This window comes from Gossypium hirsutum, chromosome A11 (assembly GCF_007990345.1).
Source record: "Gossypium hirsutum isolate 1008001.06 chromosome A11, Gossypium_hirsutum_v2.1, whole genome shotgun sequence".
In the NCBI taxonomy this organism is placed as follows: Eukaryota; Viridiplantae; Streptophyta; class Magnoliopsida; order Malvales; family Malvaceae; genus Gossypium; species Gossypium hirsutum.
In genome coordinates this window covers 116,446,932-116,472,937 of record NC_053434.1, presented here as the reverse complement: position 1 = coordinate 116,472,937, position 26,006 = coordinate 116,446,932, and the positions used below count along the sequence as shown (strand labels likewise).

Here is a 26,006-nt window from a genome sequence, read left to right as displayed (position 1 = left end):
TGACTCATCTAATTCCAAAAATAATGAACATTGCCACGTTTTAAAAATTTTACTGTTTTATGCTTCGTGCGAAAAAACGAACATAACACTTAAAACGATATGCATTTAATTTATTTGGGCATAATATACACATGGATAAATGCTTAAACTTAATGTATGATATAGTGATAATGAAATAATTTAAAATGGTTATGTGAGTAGAATGATCAATAATAAGTAAATAAAGGAATATTATAATAATAATGACATAATTATAATAATATTAATATTAATAATCATATTATAGTAATAATAAATAAATGAAGTAATTTAAGATAAATAAAAATAAAAAATGCATGATTAAAAAGATAAATGGACATGACATGAAAGTGCCAAAAATAATAAGAGAAATAATAAAATAACAAGAACACACAAAAATTTTAAATGATAATAATAAACAAAAATTGTACCAATAAAAGCATGTATACAATTTAATTTTTAAGGATGTATAAAAATAAAGAGATAAAAAATAAATAGATAAATGGATAAGTAATAATAATAAAGGTACAAAAGAAGAAGAAAAAAAGAAATAAATAATCGATAAAAGAAAATAAAAACAATTTTAAATTTTAAAAAAATGAAGGAATAATAAATAAATGAATACAAGGATTAAAATAAAAAATAAATAAATAAGTGAATAATATATAAATAGATAAGTATATGAGTAAATAAATGAATAACATAAAAGGAATAATGAATAAATAAATAAGTGAATAAGTAAATAAATGAATAAAATAATTAAAATAAAAAGGACTTAATTGTAACTTAAATGAAATTAAAAGTGTAAATCGAGATAAAATAAATAATAAGGGGCTAAACTATAATAAAATAAATGAATAAATAAATAGAGGACTAAATCAAAATTTAAATGAAATTTAAGGGGATAAATTGTAAATAAAAAACTAATAAAACAGAATAAAGGACCAAAATAAAATGTGCGAAAAGAAATAAGGACTAAATGGGAAAATATTCCAAACCCTATTAAATGCACCATTTCTTTGGCAAATCGGGGGGCTAAATTAAAAAAAGATAAAATTAAGTGGGTAAATTTTAAAACGATAAAAAATCGAAAATAGGATCAATTTGAAAGGCATTTAAAAATAGAAGGACTGAAGCCACAATATCCCCCATACAAAACAAGCGGATCCTAGAGATGGTTCGGGTCGGGTCAACGGGTCGACTGAAATGACACCGTTTCTGGTACCCACCTCTTAAAATATTCTAAGGACCAAAATGAAAATAAAATAAAATAAAGTGACGAAATAAAAAATAAAAAAATAAGATAGGACTAGATTCAAACAAACCACAAAAGCAAAAGTACCAAAGCAGAATTAGACCCCATTTTAAAAACATGCAGATCCTGCTAGGGTTAGGTAGAGTTAGCAATTTTTGGCTTCAAAACAACATTGTTTTGGGGCTTATGAACGCTGGCCAAAACGGCATCGTTTAACCTAGCCTATATGAACTAAGGGCACGTTTGGTTCGCTGTATTGGATTAGAGGTGTATTGGATTAGAGGTGTAATGGAATAGATGTGTAATAGCAAATCAACTGTTTGGTTGAATGTAATGGAATAGAGGCGTAATAGTAAAACTGTGTTTGGTTGAATGTAATAGAGGTGTAATAGCATAATGGAGAAAACTAAAATGACCAGAATACCCTTAGCATAAATTTGTTTTGGTAAATGATTATTGTTATTGTTATTTAAATTTTAATAAGATTATTTATTATCAAAAATAAATAATTTAATCATATTTAAACATAATTATTATTTAATATATTTTAATTAAAATATATAATTTAATAAAATTCTTAATAATTAGCAGAAATTTGTTTTGGTAAATTATTTTATTTAAATTTTAATAAGATTATTAATATCAATAATAAATAATTTAATCATATTTAAACATAATTATTATTAAATATATTTTAATTAAAATATATAATTTAATAAAATTCTTAATAATTAATATTCTTATATGAATTTACTCAAATCATAATATATGATACTGTAAAATATAAATTAAAATAATAATTATTAAATATATTATAATTAAAATATATAATTTAATAAAATTCTTAATAATTAATAGTCTTATATGAATTTACTCAAATCATAATATATGATACTATAAAAGAAAATTTGAAATAATTAATATTAAGTATATTTTAATTAAAATATATGATTTAATAAAATTTAAAATAATTATAACTAATAAATTATACTTTATGAATTTGTATAATTTAAAATAATAATTATTACATATAATTTAATTATTACATATAAAATTAGTTTAATTAAGGTAACCTAAGTTTAAAACAAATAAAATAAAGAATGAGGATTTGGTTTAGTGTATTAAGTATATCTATTTTGTTGACAAATCTAAACTAAGCTTTTTCTAATGACTAGATCGAAAGGGTGAAGAACCCCAATAAACAAGAACAAGTATAACTATTGTTTTCTATGTCACTGTGATCTTCTAATGCAATCCTATAACTAGGAAGAACCGCATATAATTGGTCGGATTGCGGCTTTGAGATCATCGTAAAATCTTTGCTCCGAAAATCTGCTAGCTCTTCTCCTTGCTGCTGTAGCTATCTTGAGTCTTTCAGACTCGGGCATCTTCACGATTTTCAGGACTGCATCTGCATATTCTTCTACATTTTGAGTAAGAAATCCTGTTTGTGTCCATCTTCATCTAAAACAATGTCCATTTTCGGGCCAGCAGAATTATGAGCTGAGGGGAGTCGAGCAAAATGAATATCATTTTAAAAACATTTTTAAAATGGAAAACAAAAGTAGCTCGAATCAGAAATTATAATATCAGTTGCCATGCTAGCTCACCTATAGGTATGGCTCCTGCAGCCATGTACTCTACAACACTAATGCAAACTATAAACTGGTAAGAAATCACAGCCATGTACTCCTACAGCCATGTACTCCTGCAGCTCCTGAGTTAAAAAAAATCAAACTGTAAAGAGTTTCTAGAACTAATCAAGGTTCCAAAACTGAAACACCGGAACCATTAAAAATTTAGCTTGAAGGTCTATGTAAGTATGTGCACCTTCTCGGGACGAAATTGTGCAACAGATATGATTTTTGGAGTTTCCACCGACCTTTCCAAAGGAAGTGCCTGTTTCAGATGTAAACTGGTAAGAAATCACAGATGAATGACACTAAAAAATATAAAATGCACTATGATTGGTGATGAATAACAAGAAACAGAACCTAAAGTCCTAAAGTATCACAAGGTGGATAAACTCGCTTAATGCAGTTAGGAATACCCCAAAGCTTCTCGATGTGAGACTGAGTCCATGAAGAGTTGACCATTACAAGATGTGCACAAGATCCCACCATTACAAAATGTGTTTGGAAGGACTTGTTAAATAGACTTGTTGTATATACTTGTTGGCATAAATTGTGAGACAAAAATGTATGAACAAATCCAAGAACAATACTCAGTCTTAATGTTCCCCAAACCCCTAATTCATATATAGATCTAAGCTATTAGGGGGAAATCCTAGTCTTACAATGTTTGTGGCATTTGTTTCAGATACATAACCATCCTTGTCGAGCATGACTGCATCATTGGCATTCGCATTATTCCCTTCTATCTGCATTGGACCACACAAATCATTTTTTTCCCAAGAGATAGTTTAACAAAAATGCATATCTGGCATTAGTCTGAGAAACATAATCTCCACCATAACACAGGAAAATATACAGGTCATATCATCCATCATGGTTTACACCCTTAACCCAAACAAAACAAAAATATCCAAGCCTAGAGAGAAAGGTCTACTGAAGTTTTCAGGTAAGAAAATCAGAAACTAAATACAGTTGTTATCTTGCGAAATTTGATTAATCAGTTGATGATACTGTCAGAAGCATTTAAAGATAGTAAGCCGTCAAATTGAGAACAATACTTGCTCGAATAGCATGAAAGAATGAAAACAACATTCAAATCATAGATCAGATATTAGAACATCATCTACTCTCAGCTTTATCGTAAAATCAAATGAAAGTCCTGCATTGGACAACCTTTGCCAGTATGTTATTAGAACATATTTTTTATGCTTCATGATTAAAGATTTTGCGTGATCATTCATACACAACAATCAGTGTTCATTTATCAGTGGGTTTGTAATTTGTTTACTACTCTTTGTTTAACACAACTTGCATGGCAGATAGGCAAGACCAAAGTTTTCCTTAGAGCTGGGGTTTATTGAGAAGGAAAAAGACTGGGGATGGAGAAATGCATTTTTATTGTATTTAACAGTAGAGAAGCACCGCACTGCACAATTTCTTAAGGGTGAGGGTGTCGGATTTTCTTTTAAACAGAAATTATTTCGATAGAACAGATTTCATAACTCACATCCTATTATCAGCCCAATATATACATATTACTGCTCATAATATCTCCAACTTTATCATGATTATTCAATTAAATTTTTTTTTTAAAATAAACAATCGATTCAACTATCAGAAATAAACAACCGATGCTTCTCATGCAATGAAGATGATGATTTATAACCCTCTCTAATCATGCTTCAGAAAAGACAAGCAAATCAGCATGCAAAGCACCCACAATCCAAGGCAAAGACAGAAAACTAAAATGAAAAGTTCATCCATACCTCACGCCAAGATCGAGAGAACCTAATGAAGCAGTGGCTTTCAAACGTGCTGCAACAAATGAAAGGGAAAAAACGATCGACAGAGAAAATCGATAAAGGTAGACGAGGAGAAATTATGAGGACAGAAGAGGAGAGGGTCGGGTAGGGAGGGAGGGTAAAACAGAGAGTTGGGAAGGGAAGCCGGACGTAATGTGTAATACGCGATTTGAGAAGGGATTAGAAAAGCAGGGAATTTGGGGATTAGGTCGGGATTGTATTACGCGCGTAATACCTATTACAGTGAACCAAACGCCGGAATAGGAGCGTAATGTAATAGGCGCGTAATCAGGGCGTAATGGATTAGCTAATACACTGAACCAAACACACTGTAAAAGTTTTTTAAAAAGTTCATTCTGTTTACTGTTTTTTTTTAAAAAACTTTGAATTTTTTTCTTTTTTTCTCTAAAAGGGGTTTGGGTCCAGCCATTGGAGCTGCCGCAGGACCGCCACGACCATCGGCTGTCGGTGATGGCAACCACTGTCTCCGGTGTCCGAAAAAATCCAAAAAATCCTCGTTTAATCCCCTTTACTTAAAAAACCCGTTTTGAAAAAAAAAGTCGAAACACTAGAGAAATTGGCCGACGGTCATGAAACCTTTTAGTTTCTCTTCCCTCCGGCGAGACCTTCAACTGAGCCCTAGGGGGACTTCGAGGCTTCTCGAGCCGGACACGAGCCTCCGACGACCGAAAACAAGTAAGAAATCTCTCCTTTTATTTTTAATCTTATTTATTGTGAAAAAAATAAAAAAATAAAAAAAAAATGAAAAATCACCTTTTAACTTTTTCTTTTCTTTCTTTTTTATTGCTTTTGTCTCTATATTTCTCTGTGTTCAAAAAAAAAATCCACCAATACAATCCATTCTCTGGCTTTTATAGCCAATACAACTTGTTTATTATACATTTTTTATATTTTTTTACTATTCATATTACCTTTACGTGTTTTTCTGTTCTTTTTTTTTTGCAGGTGCATCTAGAGTCAACCGACAGGATGGAGGTAGCTGACGGTGGCAGACCTCGGGGCACGAGCATGACGTGGGTGCAACGCAAAAGGGGGCTAGGGTTTCTATTTTTTTTCTAAAAATTGTTTAGGTTTTTAGGCCATTTGGGCCATTAGGGTTTTCATTGTTTTGGGCCTGTAAATTTGAGCTTGACATTTTTTGTAACTAGACTATTTTTTTAATTTGGACTTTATCATTTTTTTGGTTTAATTTTTTGTTTTATTTGTTTGTAATCTGGGCCTAAGCTAAATTGAGCTTCTACAATTGCAAAAGAAAGGACCTAAGTAGAATAAATTAGGATTTATTTACTTACAACATTAATAGTGTATTATACCTTAACCCTGAATGGATGATGGATTATATATGTGTTGTCGAAACCATTTTTGAAAAATGAGAATCGACTTTGGTTTTGAAAATGATAAACGAAAATTGAGAGTCACCACCAATCTTTTTTATTTAGGTGTGATCGGATCACCTAGAAATTTGGTCATTTTAATAAAATATTTTGGTTTACTAAAACAACGATTTTGGTCTACGAAATTTGAGAAAACGGGTTTGGGAGTCAATTACGTAAGAGGAAGGATTAACACCCTCGTAATGCCCAAAATTGGTACCTAATAATTAATGTCTTGATGTCGAAAGTTGAAAAGATTTTAAAATAAATCTTAAAATATGATCCCTTTTATGAATGTTTGGATAACTCAAGGTGGATATTAAGATTCTCTTGTTTTGAAGAAATAAAATATCACATCCAGCACATAGGACACGACATTTCGAACCTTCGATACCAAAATCATCTCATGATTTACAAAACTCATGCATTGAACTTTTAAAAAGGATATTCGGTTGTTCAATCAAACGATAAATCGAAACCCAGCACGTAGGGCACGATTTCTCGAAATTTCCAAACACAAAATATTGCCTTGTTTCTAATTTTTACGACCCCTTTTTATGAATGTTCGTTTTACAAAAATATTTGAATAAATCAAAGCGGATGCTAAAGACCTTATCTCGAAGCAATTAAATGTCACATCCAGTACGTTAGGACACAATAGTTTAAACCCCCGAAAATAAGCTTGCCTTTTGATTTAAAAAAATGTATTTAAATTTTAAAATGATATTCGATTATTTAGATTAAACGAGAAAAATCAAAACCCAGTAAATTAGGGCACAATTTTCCCGAATTTTCAAGAACGAAATATTGCCTTATTTTATTTTTGTATATTTAAATAAATATGTATGCAATATTTAAAACCATGCGTATCATTTGGATTTTAGTGTAAAGAATGAACCTTCAACATGACTCATGATGTGATTGGAATAATAATAGAATGATAACACGAATTTGTTGTAAAAAAATATGAAAAGAAATTACGATGATAATACGCATAATAAAACGATTAATACGCTAACATGAATGACAATGAGGAATACGAGAATATAATAAACGAATAAATAAAATAAACAAACTGATTATCAATAGTAAGGAGAACTACAAAATTAAAATAAAAGTAAATAAACATGTAAATAAATAGTATATAAAATGGTTTAAAAATAATGTGAACAATAATAATAATAATAATAATAATAATAATAGTAATAAATAATCGAAAGCTTGGAGTTAAAAAGGTATGAATAAATAAATAATTAATAATAAAATAATTAATAAAAATAATGATGATGATAAAAAATCTAAAGTTTAAAAACTATATAAAAAGATATAAATAAATAAAATATTAACGAGAGTAAAAATAAAATACGATTATTAAAAAAATAATATAATAAATTGAAATATAACAATAGAAATAGATAAAAAATTTAGATTAATAATAGTAATTCTAGAATAAGAAAATGATTATAAATAGGAATATAATAATAATAGTAATAATAAATCAAATTAGTCTAATGATAATAACCAGTAAGTAAATAAAAAAGAAAATAATAGTGGCAATAATAATATTAAATTGGTTAATATAATAATAACAATACCACATAAGTAAAAGAAAATATAATAATAATAAATAATAATAAATATTTTAAAGTTCGAAATTATTTAAAAAGATATAAACAAAATGAATGATAAAATGATAATAATAAGGATAAAATAAAATAAACATGTTAAAAATAATATTAAATTATTTATTATACTAATAATGACTTGTATGCAGAAAAGAAAATATAATAATACTGATAACAATAGTAATACAATAGTAATAATAATGATAACAAAAGTAGAAATAAAATAATAATAAATAATAACATCAATAGTGAAACATGTGCATGGCAGAATAATGATAATGAATTTAAAATGTGAAATAAAAGTATAAAGAAACAAATAAATGAATAGATATATGCGTAAACAATTGAAATAATATACAATAATCTACAAGGGTGGAAATTAAACGAAAAAGGATTAAATCAAAATAAAAATGAAATTTAAAGGCTAGAGTATAATAAAAATAACGAATAAGGACTGAATCAAAACCAAATGGGGCTAGAGGGGATAAATCGTAAAAAAATAAAATAGGAGAGGACCTAAACTGAACGCGCGAACAAAGAACAAGGGTCAAATGGGAAATTATTCCCTAGATTCTTTTTTTTTTAAAACGCACCGTCTCAAGTGGTCAAATAGTCGAAGGATTAAAATGAAACGAGACCCAAAATTATGGGGCAAAATTAAAAATAGAAAGGAAATAGAATTAAATCAAAGACAAGAAAAAAGAGGAGGGATTGGATTCATAAATAAGCCATTAGGGCGAAAACACGTGGGTCTTGGCCTATGCGGGTTGGGTTACACGGGTTTCCCCCCCTAAACGACGCCGTTTTGAGGCAGGGGGGGAGTTGCAAAACGTCACTGTTTTGCATTGGCTATTAAACCCATTTTTTATTCTTTTTTTTATTTTCAGCCTCATTTTTTCAAAAGAAAAGAAAAACAGAGAGCCTTTTGCTCTCTCCCCCTCTCCCTTCTTCCTTTCGGCTAGGGTTTTTAAACCCATCATCGCCGGCAGTCCTTCATTCATCCACCATGGACAGTGGTCGTGGCAGCATCAAACGGGCTTTTCAGCCCTTGATCAAGCCACGTTTGAAGGCCAAGCCTTCAAGGCCTGGGCAATCGAGATTGGGAGGCTTCCCCCTCTCCCTTTGGAGTTTGAACCCGATGTCGGAGGGAGGAGTTCCGGCGACGCGATTTGGTAAGTTCCCTTTCCCCTCCTTTTTTATTTATTTCAAGCCCTTTTTTATTAAAAAAAGATTTGCAAAATAAATAAAATAAAAACAAATAGAAAAATCGAAAATAAAAAGATCAAAAAATAAGAACAAACACCTTTTAGATTTCTTTTCTGCTTTCGATTTCTCTGAAAATATGTGTAATACAAATTTTTTTAAAAAATGAACCCCCTCCTTACATTGGCTTCTTTTCGGCCTTTAAACCAATTTACAAGACCCTATTTTGCTATTCTTTCGCTACTGTTGCCTATTTTTCTTTGCTTGCGTGTTGTCTTTTCTTCTCTGTTTGTAGATTCGAGCGGTGTGAACGCTGGTGGTAGCAGGGAGGCACATGGGTGGTACGGTGCAAAGCAGAAGGGCTAGGGTTAGGGTTTCCAAAAATTTTAAAAGGATTGGGCCTATCAGGCTTTATTTTGTTGGGTTTGTGAAATTAGGTAGTGCATTGGGCCATAGAGTATTTGGGCTTTGTAAATGGACTTTAAACAAATTTTTTATGAATTTGGACTGTTTTGGTTTTGTTATATCGGGCCCGGGCAAATTTGGGCCCGTACATGTGTGAGTTGTATACTTCGATTTAAATAAAAGCTTGAATTCTAATAGATAAGCAACTAAAAGTTGATGCATTGGATGTATACTTTTGCATTATTTAGCATCTTCCATAATAGTGAAATTTGTAACCAAATAAATAATAAATGATATCCTCTCATCGACATTACATGATAGATAGAAATTAATGTGGTCACGAGTCATTTGTCTTAGTGATAAATGGCTTAATTACCATTTGTTAGTAATTGTCTTTTCATGAAGCAAGATATAATAGTTATCATTAGATAAAAGATAAATGGCTTAATTACCATTTGTTAGTAATTGTCTTTTCATAAAGCAAGATATAATAGTTATCATTAGATAAAATAAGATCGAAGAGCTAAGTCATGATATTTTACTGGTTGTAATTAATAGACGAAGAGTCGAAATTTAATTACAAATTATTTGAACTCATATTATAAATGTATAGTCAATTCCCCAGTAGCTCGAGACAACCAGAAACGATTAATGACATAAACTTTTACCCATTAATTCCATAAACTCCATATTTGAAGTTTTAATACAATTTCACTTAGCTGCACGACATACACGTGCTTGAGAAAAGAACTTATTTCTCCATTATGTAATATGTAACTTCATAAGGCACCAAGCAGCCATTCAGTCAAGGGCAGAACACAACCCTGTAATTGGTCCCACCAGGGCAAGTAAATGTGCTTGTTTGATCATCTTTAGGGTAACTGTAAGCATCGGGGCATCTTGCCTTGAAGAACTTGGACAAATTCGTTGGGCTACAATTCCCTGAATTGCAACAATATTGATCTGTTTTGTAGACAGTGCAAGGGTTATTGCACCCACCTGGGGCTTTCAACTCATTAGGGCATTGACCTGTGATATCATCTGTGCATCGAATGCCCCTGCTGTTGTTCCAATAGGGTCGGAAGCGTGTAAATTATTGTACTAAAAAATCACACAAAGTTCAATTCCCAGGGAAGAGAGGTGGATCACATGGATCTCTTAAATACCAAGTCTTTCCTTAGACAGAATATCCCTTCTATAGTAATTTAATAGCACAATTAAATACTACTATTATACCCTCAAATATTGAAAGAAAAATAGGACAAGAAAGAACACAAGAGATTTAACGAGGTTCGGTAAATTATACCTACGTCCTCGGGCACTAACACCAGATGATAACTTTACTATCTCCAAAGTATTACAAACAAATAGAATTCCTTAAGAATTCTCAAATGGGAGAAGAGAGAAAACTAAGAGAGAAAGATTGGTTGGGATGGTTGAAATGAGAAATGGTTAGGCCTATTTATAGTTGAGGTTCAGGGACTAACTTGCAAATGGCCTAAAAAATTAGGGACCAAAATTGCAATTATCCCATTCAACTTTAAACAACTTGCCTATCACTTTTTTTCTTTCGGTGCCACTTGCACCTCCCATTTTTGAGTTTTCAACAATCTCCACCTTGAAGATTTGATTAGGATAATCACATCTTCACACACTTCTTTCAACTCCCCAAATTCGATAAAGCTATCTTTTGTAGTGCCTCCAAATGCGCTCTCGAGCGCCATACACCTAAAGGTGCTCAAATTCTCAAGATGTTAATCAAGTTCAAACAATGATTAAACTTGATTGTTGTTACCACCTTGGTCATCATATCTGCGGGATTATCTGCTGTCGGAATCTTCTGAAGTAGAATTTTTCCTTTTTCAAAGACTTCCCGCACAAAGTGATATCTTACGTCGATATGCTTGGTTCTTGAATTATAGACTTGATTTTTCGCTAAATGAATAGCACTCTGACTGTCACAATATAGACTAATGTGACTTTGAACAACTCCCAAGTCTTTCAATAATCCATTAAGCCAAATAGCCTCTTTAACAGCTTCTGTAACTGCCATATATTCTGCCTCTGTAGTAGACACAGCTACTGTAGACTGTAAGGTAGACTTCCAACTCACTGGGGCTTTCGCAAGAGTAAACAGATACCCCGTAGTTGAACGATGTTTATCTAAATCACCAGCAAAGTAGGAATCAACATATCCAACTACAAACTGACCAAGTGCTTCATCCTGTTCAAAAATTAAACCAACATCTACGGTTTTTCGAAGATACCGTAGAATCCATTTCACAGCTTGCTAATGTCCTTTTCCAGGATCATGCATATACCTGCTCACAACTCCAACAGCTTGTGAAATGTCAGGCCTCGTACACACCATCGCATACATCAAACTCCCAACTGCATTAGCATATGGGACTTTCGCCATATATTCTCTTTCTTCTTCAGTTTTCGGAGATAATTGAGCATTAAGTTTAAAATGAGAAGCAAGTGGGGTACTTACATGTTTTGTGTTTTCATTTACACCAAAACATTGTAATACCTTTTTCAGATATTGCTTCTGATTCAAACAAAGCTTGCCTCTCTGTCTATCTCTACTTATCTCCATGCCGAGAATCTTCTTGGCCTCACCTAGATCTTTCATCTTGAACTCTTGATTCAACTAAGCCTTCAGCTTATCTATCTCTTTTTGGCTCTTCAAAGCGATTAACATATCATCAACATACAAGAGTAGATAAATGAAAGATCCGTCATGCAGCTTCTGCAAATACACACAATTGTCATATTTGCTTCTTGTGTACTTCTGCCTTCTCATAAAGCTATCAAATCGCTTGTACCACTGCCTCGGGGATTGCTTCAATCCATATAGCGATTTGTTCAGCTTACAAACCCAATTTCTACCACCAGCATCTGTGTATCCTTCGGGCTGAGTCATATAGATCTCCTCTTCTAACTCACCATGCAAGAAAGCCGTCTTAACATCAAGTTGAGCTAGCTCCAAATTCAACTGTGCTACCAAGGCCAACAAAATTCTAATGGAGGAATGCTTCACAACAGGGGAAAATACATCATTGTAGTCAATTCCCTCCTTCTGAGCGTAGCCTTTAGCTACCAATCTTGCCTTGTAGCGAATATCCTTCTTGCTAGGAGATCCATCTTTCTTTGCGAATACCCACTTGCATCCGATTGCCCTTTTACCTTTCGGTAATTGCGCCAATTCCCAAGTATTATTCTTCAGGAGAAACTGCATTTCTTCATCCATGGCGCTTTTCCATTTATCACTTTCTAAGCTTTGCATTGCTTCTTGATAAGTGATAGGAATATCATCAACAACGGGAAGGGCGTAGGCCACCATATCAGTAAATCGAGCAGGTTTACGAATTTCTCTCCGTGGCCTTGCAACTGCAACTGGTTCTGGTGTACTTAGTGGTTCTTGGGTCAGAACCTCTTCAACCTCTAATTCCTCCATTGTGGCTGGAGAATTAGACTTATTAACTGGGCAAAGCCCCATCTGCTCAAACTCCACCTGTTTTGGAGTACACTCCACCTGTTGTGGAGTATTGCTCGTCTGAATATCTTTATCTGCTACCTTTTTCAATGTGGCAGATTCGTCAAAGGTAACATCTCTGCTACAGATCATTTTCTTTGTGCTTAAGCACCAAAGACGAAATCCCTTCACTCCAGAAGTGATTCCCATAAAGAGAGCTTTCTTTGCCCTCGGATCTAACTTTGACTCCTTCACATGGTAATATGCAGTGGATCCAAACACATGTAAGGAATCATAATCTGTAGCCGGTTTTCCAGATGATACCTCCATAGGAGTTTTTCTTTCTAATGCAGATGATGGCAAACGATTAACAAGATGGCCAGCGTATGTCACAGCCTCAGCCCAAAATTACTTGCCCAACCCAGCATTGGACAACATACATCGAACTTTCTCAAGCAATGTTCGATTCATACGCTCTGCCAATCCATTCTGCTGTGGTGTATCCCTAACTGTGAAGTGTCGAACAATACCATACTCTTGGCACACATCGAAGAACGGATCACTTTTATATTCCCCTCCATTGTCCGTCCTAAGCCGCTTGATTTTCTTGCTAGTCTGGTTTTCGATCATAGTTTTCCATTTAAGAAAAACTCTAAGCACTTCATCCTTAGTTCTCATGGTATACACCCAAACTCTTCTGGAAAAGTCATCAACAAAAGTAACAAAGTAGTGTTTTCCTCCCAATGAAGGTGTCTTGGAAGGCCCCCACACATCTGAGTAAACATATTCTAAAATACCTTTTGTATTATGGATAGCAGTGCCGAATTTCACTCTCTTTTGCTTTCCCAGAACACAATGCTCGCAAAATTTTAATTTGTAAGCCTTTGCACCTTTCAACAATCCTTGCTTTGCCAGAATTTGCAAGGATTTTTCGCTGGCATGTCCCAACTTCATATGCCACAACTGCATTGAGTCCAATTCTTTGTTACCGGAAGCTGTAGCGACTGCTCCAATAACTGTACTACCTTGGTAGTAATACAAGTTATTTTTCCTGATGCCCTTCAATATCACAAGTGCGCCAGATGTCACTTTCAAAATCCCATCTCTCATAGTAACAACTGAACCATTGGATTCCAAGGCTCCCAATGAGATGAGATTTTTCTTCAAACTGGGCACGTACCGAACATCAGTCAGAACTCTGGTTGATCCATCTTGATTCTTTAATTGGATTGAACCTATCCCAACAGTTTTACAGGCATTGTCATTGCCCATATAAACAACTCCTCCATTTAGTTCTACTAAATCAGAGAACCACTCCCGGTTAGGGGACATATGATAGGTACAACCCGAATCCAATATCCACTCATCTGAATGGAACGACGATGATGATGCAACCAGTGATAGTTTAGAGTCACTAGTATCATGCTTAGCAACACAAGCATCTACAGCAGCTTTTCCCTTATTCTTCAGCTTTGGACAATTTTTCTTCCAGTGGCCTTTCTCATGACAAAAGGCACATTCATCTTTCCCGATTCTGGACTTTGACTTTGATCTCCCCTTTTGAGTTTTCTTCCGAGTGTATGAACGACCTCGGACTACTAAAGCTTCTGTATCTCTGATTGAGTTTTTCTGTTTGTCCTTCTTTCTCTGTTCATAACTGTATAAGGCCGCACAGACTTCGCTCAGAGATATATCACTCCTGCCATGATGTAGAGTAGTTTCTAGGAACTCAAACTCCTCAGGAAGTGACCCCAACAGCATCAAAGCCAAATCTTCATCTTTGAATGTCTCATCCATATTCAGCAAATCAGTGACTAACTGATTAAATTTGGTGATGTGATCATTCATTGTGGTACTTGGGACTTATGTGAAGCGAAACAGTCTTTTCTTCAAGTGGAGCTTATTTTGACTGTTTTTCTTCAAAAAATTTTCTTCAAGTGCCACCCACAACTTATTTGCAGAAGTCTCATTTGAAAAAGCATACCTCTGCTCTCGAGAAAGGCATGATCGAATTGTGCCACATGCCAACCGATTGATCGCCTTCCAATCTTTCTCCTGTACATCATCTGGTTTCTCTTCATCAATGGCAATGTCTAGACCCTGCTGAAAAAGGGCATCTAGAACCTCACTTTGCCACATACCAAAATGGCCCGTGCCATCAATGATCTCTACGGCCAATCTTGCATTTGCAATTGTCGGTCTTGTCCACATGGACGATGTTGAAGCTCCTACACCGACCGTTTTCTCCATAATCTTTCAATATACCTAAGGAAATCTTTTCTGATGTGGAAGATCAGTTTAAACTGCAACCACAGAGCATACTACGATTAACCTTCGGCTCTGATACCACTTGTTGTTCCAATAGGGTCGGAAGCGTGTAAATTATTGTACTAAAAAATCACACAAAGTTCAATTCCCAGGGAAGAGAGGTGGATCACATGGATCTCTTAAATACCAAGTCTTTCCTTAGACAGAATATCCCTTCTATAGTAATTTAATAGCATAATTAAATACTACTATTATACCCTCAAATATTGAAAGAAAAATAGGACAAGAAAGAACACAAGAGATTTAACGAGGTTCGGTAAATTATACCTACGTCCTCAAGCACTAACACCAGATGATAACTTTACTATCTCCAAAGTATTACAAACAAATAGAATTCCTTAAGAATTCTCAAATGGGAGAAGAGAGAAAACTAAGAGAGAAAGATTGGTTGGGATGGTTGAAATGAGAAATGGTTAGGCCTATTTATAGTTGAGGTTCAGGGACTAACTTGCAAATGGCCTAAAAAATTAGGGACCAAAATTGCAATTATCCCATTCAACTTTAAACAACTTGCCTATCACTTTTTTTCTTTCGGTGCCACTTGCACCTCCCATTTTTGACTTTTCAACACCTGCTGCACCTGCCAGATGTTGGGCTAAATTCCATGGGAACATTAAATCCATCAACCAGAGAGATATCAAAGAAATCCAAGTTGTTGAACTGGTTTAATGCGAATTCAGCCAAGGTGTTTGGGGGTGCACCATAGGCTTGGCACTGAAGTAGGCCCCCACAGTCACCGGTTTGGCATCTGCCTCGTCCGGCTCTGTCGAATTGGCAATTGGTTCGACCCCAGATACGGGCTCCTGTAGTGCCAGGATTCACATTTAGATCCCAAACTCCGCCTCTGCTCAGCTCTCTGCCACCACCAGGAACGGCTGCTGCCCAGACCTTGTAAGGACAGTTGTTTCGAATGTTAAAACTGGCAGCACTGGCCACCGTGAAGCAGAGAGCAATAAAAGAGATTGAAAATAGAGAGAGGCGCCTTTTGAAGTTCATCTTTTAAATTAGCTTTCTACTTGTACGTAGTGTGTTAGGAAAGGTGGATTTATATAGGGTAGTGAACGCGGCTGAGGACCAATAGCTAATGTAATCATATAAATGTTAGTGGAAAAATAATTTTGAAGTTAGGTAAAAGTCATATAGGAGGAAACTTCCAAATTCCAAATTCTTAATTATCCTTTGTGGAATAATCTACAAATTAATGATTCTATGCCGGTAGATGATATGAGATGGTTGTCTACAAATTAATAATCTACAAACTAATTTTCCAACAATAATAAACTTGGTCATCTCTACGAAAGAAGACTAGGTGTCCTCTACCTCTTTGGGGTGAAAGATTAAAGCTTTCACAAAGAAAAATATAACAGCTCTGAGTTCTTATGAGCTTATCTTTCGACATATTAAGGGTAATCCAAAGGGACCCATATAGAGAATACTCTCTTCTTATAGGGTTCAAGTTTTAGATCCACTTTATTTCTTTTTATTTCTTTAATTTTTTTAATTTAGTCACTGAATTTTTTGAAATCAAATTTTTTTGTCACTCTCCCCTTGATTGCTATTAGATAAATGTCTGCAAGTTTATATGAACTTCTTTTATTGGTCTAATAACAAATTTAACCTTACAATTTACATATTCTAATAATTTAGTTTTAAGTGGTTGATTCTTTTTCTTCTTTTTCACAACAGATACTTGCTTTTGATTTAGCACCTTTAATGCCTTTGAATTATCTCCATTAATGTAGCTACCAGCCTTGAATTAATATTTGCCAAAAACTCTCCTTGGCTCATTTTTAAGCTTAAATATCTTGTTTTTCTCTTCAATATGCTTCTTGCAACCTATTTTCTCTCTCTCCTTTTTTTTCTCAACAAAAATAATTATAAAATTTAGTCAAAGATATTAATACAATAGTGGTCAAAAATATTTTTTATTAATATAATATTAGTGGAAGAAATTAACTTGTTCATAGTTTATGGAAATAAAGTATTTTACATGTGTTCCTTTACGGTCCAGGGATATGGAAATAAATTATTAATTTGTATAAATTTTTGTTAGGTAATTAGTTTATGCAATTAAATTATTTGTTTAAGAAACAAAGTTGGATAAATGTTAGGATTTTTAATCTTTTGTTACAAAATACAGAAACTTTAGAAAATTTTAGGATGAATACAGAATTGTACAATTATTCTCATTTATGATTTTATTAGATCCAATTTTTTTTAAAAATTATTAAATTAAATTTAGCCCCTGTGAATATTGCATTTTTTTTGGGGAATTATTAACAGATCAATTCATTACTGTGAATATTAAAATAGTAAATAATATATTATTGATGTGATTATTAATTTACGTTTTTAATTTATTTAATTGAAACAACAAATTTATTACAGAATAAAATATCTTATTTTTAACTCAAAATTTGTATAATTAATTATTTAAACACATTTAATATTTTATATTTAATAAACATCTTAATATTTAAGATTGTGACATGTAATTCATTTATTGTTACAATAAATTGCATGCTTAATTTGCTTTAATATATATTCTTATTTTTTTAGTAGAATGATGAAAATGCAATTTAAGATAAAATACACAGACTCTTGATAAGATATTTTTAGCGGTTAGTATCCTATTCAAAAAAGTTTATGGTTATTGGTAATTATTGCTTCGTGTTGGACAGTATGGCTAGCTTGAAACGAGAAGGTGTTTGAAAGGTCGGTGGCTACAATTGATTCTTTAATCTTTCAAAGTTGATGTGGGCTAGATCGGTACATGATGATTGTATATTTTCGGAGGTTGATTGGACAATATGGCTAGCTTGAAACGAGAAGGTGTTTAAAAGGTCGGTGGCTGCAATTGATTCTTTAATCTTTCAATAAAAAATGAGATCATTGATGTGGGCTAGATCGGTACATGATGATTCTATATTTTCGGAGGTTGATTGGCGGGGATGGCCTAAGGATTGCAGGTCAGGTAGAAAATTGGGGAGGGATTGGGATTGTGTTTGGGATCCTCCTCCTACAGGTTGGTTGAAATTAATTTAATGTGGCTGGAGTAGCTGTGGAGGAGGTTGCGGGCTGTGGACGTATGTTAGGGGACAAAAAGGAAGTGGCCTCAGCTCTTTTTTCTGGTAAATGTGGTGCGTGTGAGTGGAGCAAGCGGTAGTAATAGCTATTAAAGTTGCAATGGAGATTTTTATTGATTTGATGCGGAAGGTAAATGTTCCTCTGATTGTAGAGTTTGAATTGAGTAGTGTTTCTAATTGGTTGAAGTATAAGCGTTTACAACCATGGTCGGTAAGAAAACCATTTGCGGATATTGAAGGAGGATTACGGCATTTGGTGGAGATAAAGTTTGTCATCACAAATAGTTAGAAGAATGGTATGGTTAATTCTTTGGCTAACGCTAGACTGTCCAAGAATTACTTTTAAAAGCTTATTGGTAATCTGTTGTTTCTTGGTGATTTGTATTAGTGCAGTCTGCTTGCTATTATATTTCTTTGTAGGTTGTATTGTTGTTTTTTTGCAGCTTTGTCGATCAGACATGAGTTGAGAGTTTTTATTACTCCATTTTACTTGTAATTATTAGAATATATCCCATACCTTGCCCATACCTTTCCCATACCTACCCATACCTTGGAAAGGTCAAAGTTATGGGCACCAAATATTTATTTAGTGTTGGGCATGGGATAATAGCAATTTTTGGTCCCTAAGTGAATAGGGACTTTGCAAGGTGGCCCTTGAATCTCAACTATAAATAGGCCAACCATTGCTCATTCTCATCATCCCACATTTGCCATTCTCTACTTAAGGCATTGTTCTCTCTCCCTATTTGTAAAGTTTCACTTGTATTTTGGAGTGAAATATATTTGGTAGTGCCCGAGGACGTAGGCAAGATTTGCCGAACCTCGTTAAAATTTTGGTGTTCTTTACTATTTAATGTTCATATTTTGTGAGTGTGATTGTAGTGATTTATTGTGCTATTAAATTACGATAGAGGGATATTCTGGCTAGGAAAGACTTGGTCCTTAAGTGATCCTCGTGATTCACCTCTCTTTCCTGAGAATTGAACTTAGTGTGATTTTTTAGTACAATAATTTTACTCTTTCACACGCTTCCGCGCAACAGTAATCAATTGATTGGGCTAAAAAAAAATCATATCATTCATTGCTTTTAAATGCACACGTGTCAATTAAAATGGTTTTGATTTGGGGGCCACCAAATTGAATAAATATTTATACCATTAAATTGGTATCCTCCATGAATGTTGACCAGCACAATACTAATTCACTCTTAATCACCATGAAATGTTCAACATTTCACGAAAGAAGACTAGGACCATAATAATTCACACTTAATTTTCCTTCATTTCTCTCTCCTTTTTTTCACGAAAATTCACTTACAAAAAGCTTTAAAGTAGTCTTCTAATACAGCCAATCATTTTCTGTTTTCTCTTTATAATTTTTTTTAAAATAAATAATTGTAAAAATTGAGTTACAAATTCTTCAAAGTAGAGTGTTGTAATAAAGCCAACCATTTACTCTTATTTTGTATTTTTAATGTTTACTTTTATGAAACTATATGAGAAAGCATAACAAAAGTTATTACATAAAAAATATTTTGTAAGTGTATTGGTGGTCCATTTGTAAGTGTAATGTGAATTCTATTAATTTTTTTACTCAAAATTTCTTCTTTTTTCAATCATATGATTTTATCTTTATGATATAATGAAAGGAAAATATGATATAGAGTTTAATTCCGTATCATCTAAATGCCAAATGAAAACTCTTATCGTTACTATAAACAAGTCTTCACCAATCAAATCATTTTATTATAACAATTGATAAACTTTTTTTTTTAAATTCTTATAATTGATAAACTTTTATAATGTACAAAGTAATAAATGAAACAAAAATGTTGTCCTAATATCCAATGAGTTTACGAGTTCTAACTAGTATCAAGAAAAACAAGCTTTAAAAAGAAAAAGTTTTGGATAAAAAATTATGTGAAGGGTAGCTTTATCTCTTTTCCACTAAATCGTTCGTCTTTGGGGGGAATTCATGTTCTTCAACACCTCACCTTTGTAATAAAATTTAAACCCATTAATGATGAATATCCATTTCATGGTAATCATTTTTTAGGAAATGGAATCTGATTCAAATGAAGACTTAATATAGGAACCAAGCTGAAGGGTTTGATGGGAGGGAATACCAGGACAAATGGTGTCCTCTAGGTCTTTGGAGTGAAAGATTAAGGGTGATCCAGAGGGACCCTTTATTTCTCTTATAGGGTTCAAGTTTTAGATCCACTTTATTTCTCTTTAATGGGTTTTTTTATTTTTGGATACAATGATTTTTTGTGTATTTTTCCATCTCCATCCAATAATCATCTGAAGAGCCAATATAATTGGCCTCAATTCAGCTTCACCGGACTCCAAAATACCCAAATTCACAAGGAGGAGAGGGCCATACAGTCCCCAACCTAGGTCGGATTCAACCTTTCGAACACGGCACACACAATCTAGGATTCAACCACCATTGGGATTCAATCACAATATTCCACCCTTCCTTGGATGCTTTTACAAAGAGAACGAAGCTTAGCAAGAAACAAAATTTTATCAATCGATAACCTCTTCTTATTGAACACGAGCTCGTAGCGAGCCAATCAAATGGACCAAAAGAAGCGGCGCAAATGAACCACCATTGCTTTAACAAACCTGCAAAATTCACGTTAACTAGCTTAATTACATTTTAATTAATGGGTATACTACAGAAATTGTCACTAAACTATGGTTCAAATTATGTTTCCGACACTCAACTCTCAAAAGTGATTATATATTATTATTTTTTGTCAACAATAATTTTTTATTTTATATATTTTTAAATTTATTATTTTTATATATATTTATTGAATTGTTTAGATTTAGAATCAAATTGAGAACACTTGTAAATTTTGAGGTTAATTTTTTAAAATCATGACTAAATTGATATAATATGTAAAAGTTGTGGGCTAAATAACTGAACTATATAATGTAGGTGCTGAAATTGTAAACTTTTTAGCTTGGGTGCCTAAAATAAAAATTTTTGATAGTTGGGTGATTATGTATGCAGTTTACCCATATTATTATCAATAATATATAAATAACTTTAAAATATAAACCCTGAATTTTTTTAAATGAAAAAACTTTAAAGAGTTTACGAAAATAATAATATACTCTTATTTATAAGGTAAGTGTGAGCTATGACAGTGTTTTATAGTTAAAGTGGGATTGAAATAAACCTTTTAATTTTGTAAAACGCATATGAGAGTATGACTATTTTTATTCTATTAATTTATTTGTAAATTAAAAAATCCTTAATTTGTAATAAAAATTTTTATTGAGGAAAAATTACATAATAATTTTTATTTAAGAAAAAAAAAAGAAAACGATAATGCTTATAAAAAAATTTAGATAAAAAAATAAACGGTTAAAATACTTTTTTTACTCATAAATATTCTTTTAACTAATCATAAAAATTAAAGAAATATTAATTAATTTAAAAGATAAATAATTCAGGTGGAAAATTTGGGTTGTCCACATCAATTAGGAGCCTAAGACCTTCTAACATATAATATATAGGATATATTTAAATTTTAAGAATATTATATTATATTTCAAATTTCTTATTTTTAAATTTTATAAAATTAGGTTAACAAGTGCATAAGGGACATGAACCTCCTTCAGAACATGGTGCAAAATCCATATTTCATAAATAATTCCAAGAATTAATTCAAAACAAGACCTCTATGGTTTAAGAAGAAATTAAGATTAACTAAGTGATTCGTTGCACATTTGGGTAGTACAAAATCAAAGTGATATGGGGTAACATCCAATCTAAGGTAATTAATAGATAAAAGGAAAAAAATGTTTTGAATTTATTATAGAGAGGTCCTTAAATTTTTGTCGCAAGTCAAAAGAAAGTGCCACGTGTTATCAATCAATTGGCTGATAGGTCATATTAAGAATCCGTTAGTAGATTAATGAAAATTTTAATGACAGTGACTAATTTGAACAATTATCTTAATTAAAGTAACTAAATTGAGAAAAAAATCCTATTTTAGAATGACCTTAGGTGTAATTACTAATTTTTTTAGAGAAAAGAAATTCATTAATGAGAAAGTCACAAAACAAAAGCAAACACAAAAAGGACACGGACTACTAAACCCGAGCCAACAGGCTCGCCCCATACACCCAAACTCATTTGTCTCAACATAAGACATAATCTCAACATTATTCAAAGAAGGTGCAAAGGGAAAAACATCTCATATCATGTGGATTGCATATAACAAAGCCACTCACGCAAGTGAGTGGGCTGCCCTATTGGCCTTTCAACACCAAGTAATCATGTAGCAGCGAGCCTAGCTCAGATGCATCAATTGTACATGCTTTTTTCCATCAAACTACATATCCATAATAGCCCAAAACACATACAGTTTACCACATATATGGTCCAACTTTCGATAGTATGCAATCCTCCAAGATCTAATGAAAAGCAAGGGAGCCACTACACCCCAAATTCCCATTACAAAGCCAAAAACTGTACTGACATAAAGCCAATTCACTTTACTTCCTTCATTGATACTTCCATTATTTGCAACATCAGTTGGAATACTTTTTGAGGTGCAGTTCTTAGAGAGAGGAGGTCCGCAAAGATGATTGCCCACATAAGACAAGTTTTCAAAGCTTTGAAGTTGAGTGCTTGTTGGGATTTGTCCTGTCAAGTTGTTGTAGGACACATTGAAGTGATTCAAGAAATTTAAATTGGAGAAACTCGGAGGGATTTCACCATTTAGTTGATTCATGGACAAATCAAGAGATTCCATTAACTCCATGTTGCCAATGTTGTCTGGTATATTTCCTGTTAGGAGATTTCCTGAAAAATTTAAAGACAATAGTCCAACGAGACTACCAATTTCTTTGGGGATCTCTCCTATGAGGCTGTTAGTTGAAAGGTCCATGCTGGTAACAAGTCCTACTATGCTACCATATTCATCCTTTCGTCCTTTCAACACCAATAATGCTTTGAAAGAAAATTTGTAAAAATTTGGATGCGACAAAGAAACATCATTATTGGTTTTGATTTTTGTGGCCATTGCAGTTAAATTATTGAAACATTTTGGAATAACTCCTGAAATGTTGTTGTTGGCAAGGTCCAAGTTTTGAAGAAATTGAAGATCACAAATTTTGTGAGGAATATGACCATCAAAGTTATTTGATCGAAGGCTTAGAACCACAAGGTTCGAGAGCTTATCACCAATCCATGCTGGTACACTTCCACTGAAATGATTTTCACTAAGATCAAGCATAACTAAACTCCAAGAATTTCGCAATGTGGAGGGTAATTCTCCAAACATGCTATTATTTCGAAGGTTCATCAAAAAAGGATATGTATATCCTAAAGTAGGTGGGATTTTCCCTGTCAAATTGTTGTTTGCTAAATTTAAATAACTTAATAAAATTTCCCAATGATTCCAACAATCTGGAATTTCTCCAATGAGTAGATTTGTATCAAGGTAAAGAGCTAACATTCCCGTTAGTGATGGATTACAAATTAATTCAGAAAGGGATCCTGAAAATAAATTATTTGACAAATGTAAAGTACTTAAAGTTGAGATTACTCTTGGCAATGGACCTGTAAAGCGGTTTGAACTCAAGTCAACAGAGTCTCTCACATTCAAATATGATATCTCTCCTGTAAGTTGATTCGAGGAAAGATTTAAATATGAAAATTGAGTGGGAAGGTTTACAAACCTAGTGGGCATAACATCTGAAATTCCTACATGGAAGATATCCAAATAAGACAATTTCTTTTGAAATTTTAACCACTAGGGAAACCTTGGGCCAAGATGCCAATGACCCAATTCGATACTTTCACATTGAAATGGGGGAATCCAATTTGAGTTTGGTTCAAATCTAAGCCTATTATGCGATGCCATTAGAGTTGTCAATCTCGTGAGATTAAAAAAATGGGTTTCGAATACAACTCCTTCCAATAGATTATACCCAAAATCTAGAATTTTCAAAGATGATAACTCCCCTATGGATAATGGAATGGGACCAGAAATTTTGTTTTGAGCAAGGGACAAGTGAGATATATTTTTAAATTGTCCAAGTTGATCAGTTAAATGGCCAGAAAGTTGGTTATTGGCCATACTCAATGACTCTAAGGAATCCAAACATCTAGACAAACTCTGTAGGATTTCTGATATTCCACCTTCAATTTTATTATCAGAAAGATCAAGGTGAGTAACAGAGCTCAAGTTTCCAATGGCACTCGGGATTGTTCCTTGTTACTGGTTTGAACTAAGACTAAGGAACTGAAGACGGTTTAAACTATACAAGGAATTGGGTATGGATGAATTGAGATGATTCCAACTAAGATCAAGAACTTCAAGAAACAAGGTGTTCCCAAAGTAATCTGGAATTGGGCCTTCCAAAGAATTGCCACTAAGATGAATTGACACAAGACCATGAAGACTAAATATCGACTTAGGTACTGAAGAAAAGCGGTTCTGAGAAAGATCAAGAACAACCAGTGATTTTGTAGAATTAACACTGATAGGAGATGGATCATCTTCTAAACCACAATATGACAAGTGCAAATCTAACAAAGAAGGAAGTTTGAATGTTACCTGTACCCAATCATTTGCTTTACGAAGATCCACATAACTCAAATCAAGGTACTGCAAGGAAGAAAGTCCAGAAACCCATTGAAGACTTGTAACTTTGGTATCCCACCCGGGCATAATACCACCTCGAAGATCAAGATACTGCAACTTTGAAAGATTCCCCAGATTATGAGGAATTTCTCCCTGGAATTGTGCTTGAGAGAGGTTAAGATGTGTTAAAGTCCCCAGCATACCCAAAAACTTCGGGATCTGTATGCTGCTAAAATTGTTATAGCTCAAGTCCAGGGAACTGAGATGCTTCAACTCCAGAAGTGAATGATTTATTTTGCCTCGTAGTTTTGACCGCTCGTAAGGTGAAAGAGGAGCAGCCAAGTGCAGTTGGTGGACGTGGCCTGTTGAGTTATGGCAGTCGACACCAATCCATTTACAGCAATCCCCACCTTCAACCCATGAAGATAGCCTGTTCGAAGGATCAATAAGATGATTCTTGAATTTCAAAAGAGCTTCTCTCTCACTTTGGATGCAAAGCACGTTGGAATTGGCATGACAAATGGTAAAACAGATAGCGGGAATGAGAAGAAGAAAAGGGAAAAAGGAAATAAGAAGAGGAGTAATCATGGTTGCAATTGCCATTGCTCACAACTCCAAATATATAGACTAACAGATTATTGATGTAGCATATTAGGACTTTTTATAGTTAGTCAAAAACATTAAAAAAAACTGGATTAAAACAAAAATTTAAATATAAAGGGAATTTGTTATCAAATTCATACATATTACCGCGTCAACTTCGACTTCATTGTCACTACCACCCCAAGACGACAATGATACCTCCAAAAACAATAAATGAAGGATTCAGGCTTTAATTACGGAAGAACCAACTCAACCAAGTAGCTGCTTTTGCTTGCTTACACAGTGGTCTGTGGCTAGGACAGTGAGGCTTTAATTACGGACGAAAGGCGATAGTCTTGCAGAAGGGTACGTATCAGAGTTATGGGACTTCACCCGTATCAGCATAATCCAAAATGATCTTCGAGAAATGAAGGAAATATGGGATCAATGGGATGATGGGACCAAGCAGATGTTCTACTGTGACTATGGGGACTTGCCTTTCCTACTTGGTGTCAAAGTGGACAAGCATTTATTCCGAGCCCTAGCCCAGTTTTGGAATCCTGCTTACAGTTGTTTCACTTTT

The 26,006-nt window shown here is 33.4% G+C and overlaps 3 protein-coding genes and 1 long non-coding RNA gene across 4 annotated transcripts; all 4 read right to left on the bottom strand.

The window, feature by feature from the left end:
- Positions 1-2,367: 2,367 nt before the first annotated feature.
- LOC121209399 (uncharacterized) lies at positions 2,368-2,960 on the bottom strand. The gene is made up of 2 exons (XR_005904532.1): positions 2,884-2,960; positions 2,368-2,776 (listed from the first exon to the last, which is right to left on the bottom strand). It is a non-coding gene; the product is annotated as an uncharacterized lncRNA (long non-coding RNA).
- Positions 2,961-10,103: 7,143 nt separating this feature from the next.
- Positions 10,104-16,138, bottom strand: LOC107962178 (thaumatin-like protein). The gene is made up of 2 exons (XM_016898470.1): positions 15,714-16,138; positions 10,104-10,394 (listed from the first exon to the last, which is right to left on the bottom strand). Exons 1-2 carry the CDS (start codon positions 16,136-16,138, stop codon positions 10,142-10,144), a joined length of 678 nt encoding a protein of 225 aa, XP_016753959.1. The 3' UTR covers positions 10,104-10,141.
- Positions 16,139-22,582: 6,444 nt separating this feature from the next.
- Positions 22,583-23,710, bottom strand: LOC107954252 (receptor-like protein EIX2). Its single transcript, XM_016889756.1, has one exon. The coding sequence runs from the start codon at positions 23,708-23,710 to the stop codon at positions 22,583-22,585; it is 1,128 nt and encodes a 375-aa protein (XP_016745245.1).
- A 762-nt stretch (positions 23,711-24,472) lies between these two features.
- On the bottom strand, positions 24,473-25,444 carry LOC107954259 (receptor-like protein EIX2). The gene has a single exon (XM_016889768.1). It carries the CDS (start codon positions 25,442-25,444, stop codon positions 24,473-24,475), a length of 972 nt encoding a protein of 323 aa, XP_016745257.1.
- Positions 25,445-26,006: the final 562 nt, after the last annotated feature.

Excerpts from the sequence above, each read along its gene's own strand:
- LOC107954252 (XM_016889756.1), bottom strand. The coding sequence starts at position 23,710 with ATGTTAGCTCTTTACCTTGATACAAATCTACTCATTGGAGAAATTCCA.
- LOC107962178 (XM_016898470.1), bottom strand. The coding sequence starts at position 16,138 with ATGAACTTCAAAAGGCGCCTCTCTCTATTTTCAATCTCTTTTATTGCT. Across the intron at positions 10,395-15,713 it reads ACATCTGGCAGGTGCAGCAG|GGGCATTCGATGCACAGATG; the intron begins GTGTTGAAAAGT and ends GAACAACAGCAG.
- LOC107954259 (XM_016889768.1), bottom strand. The coding sequence starts at position 25,444 with ATGGCAATTGCAACCATGATTACTCCTCTTCTTATTTCCTTTTTCCCT.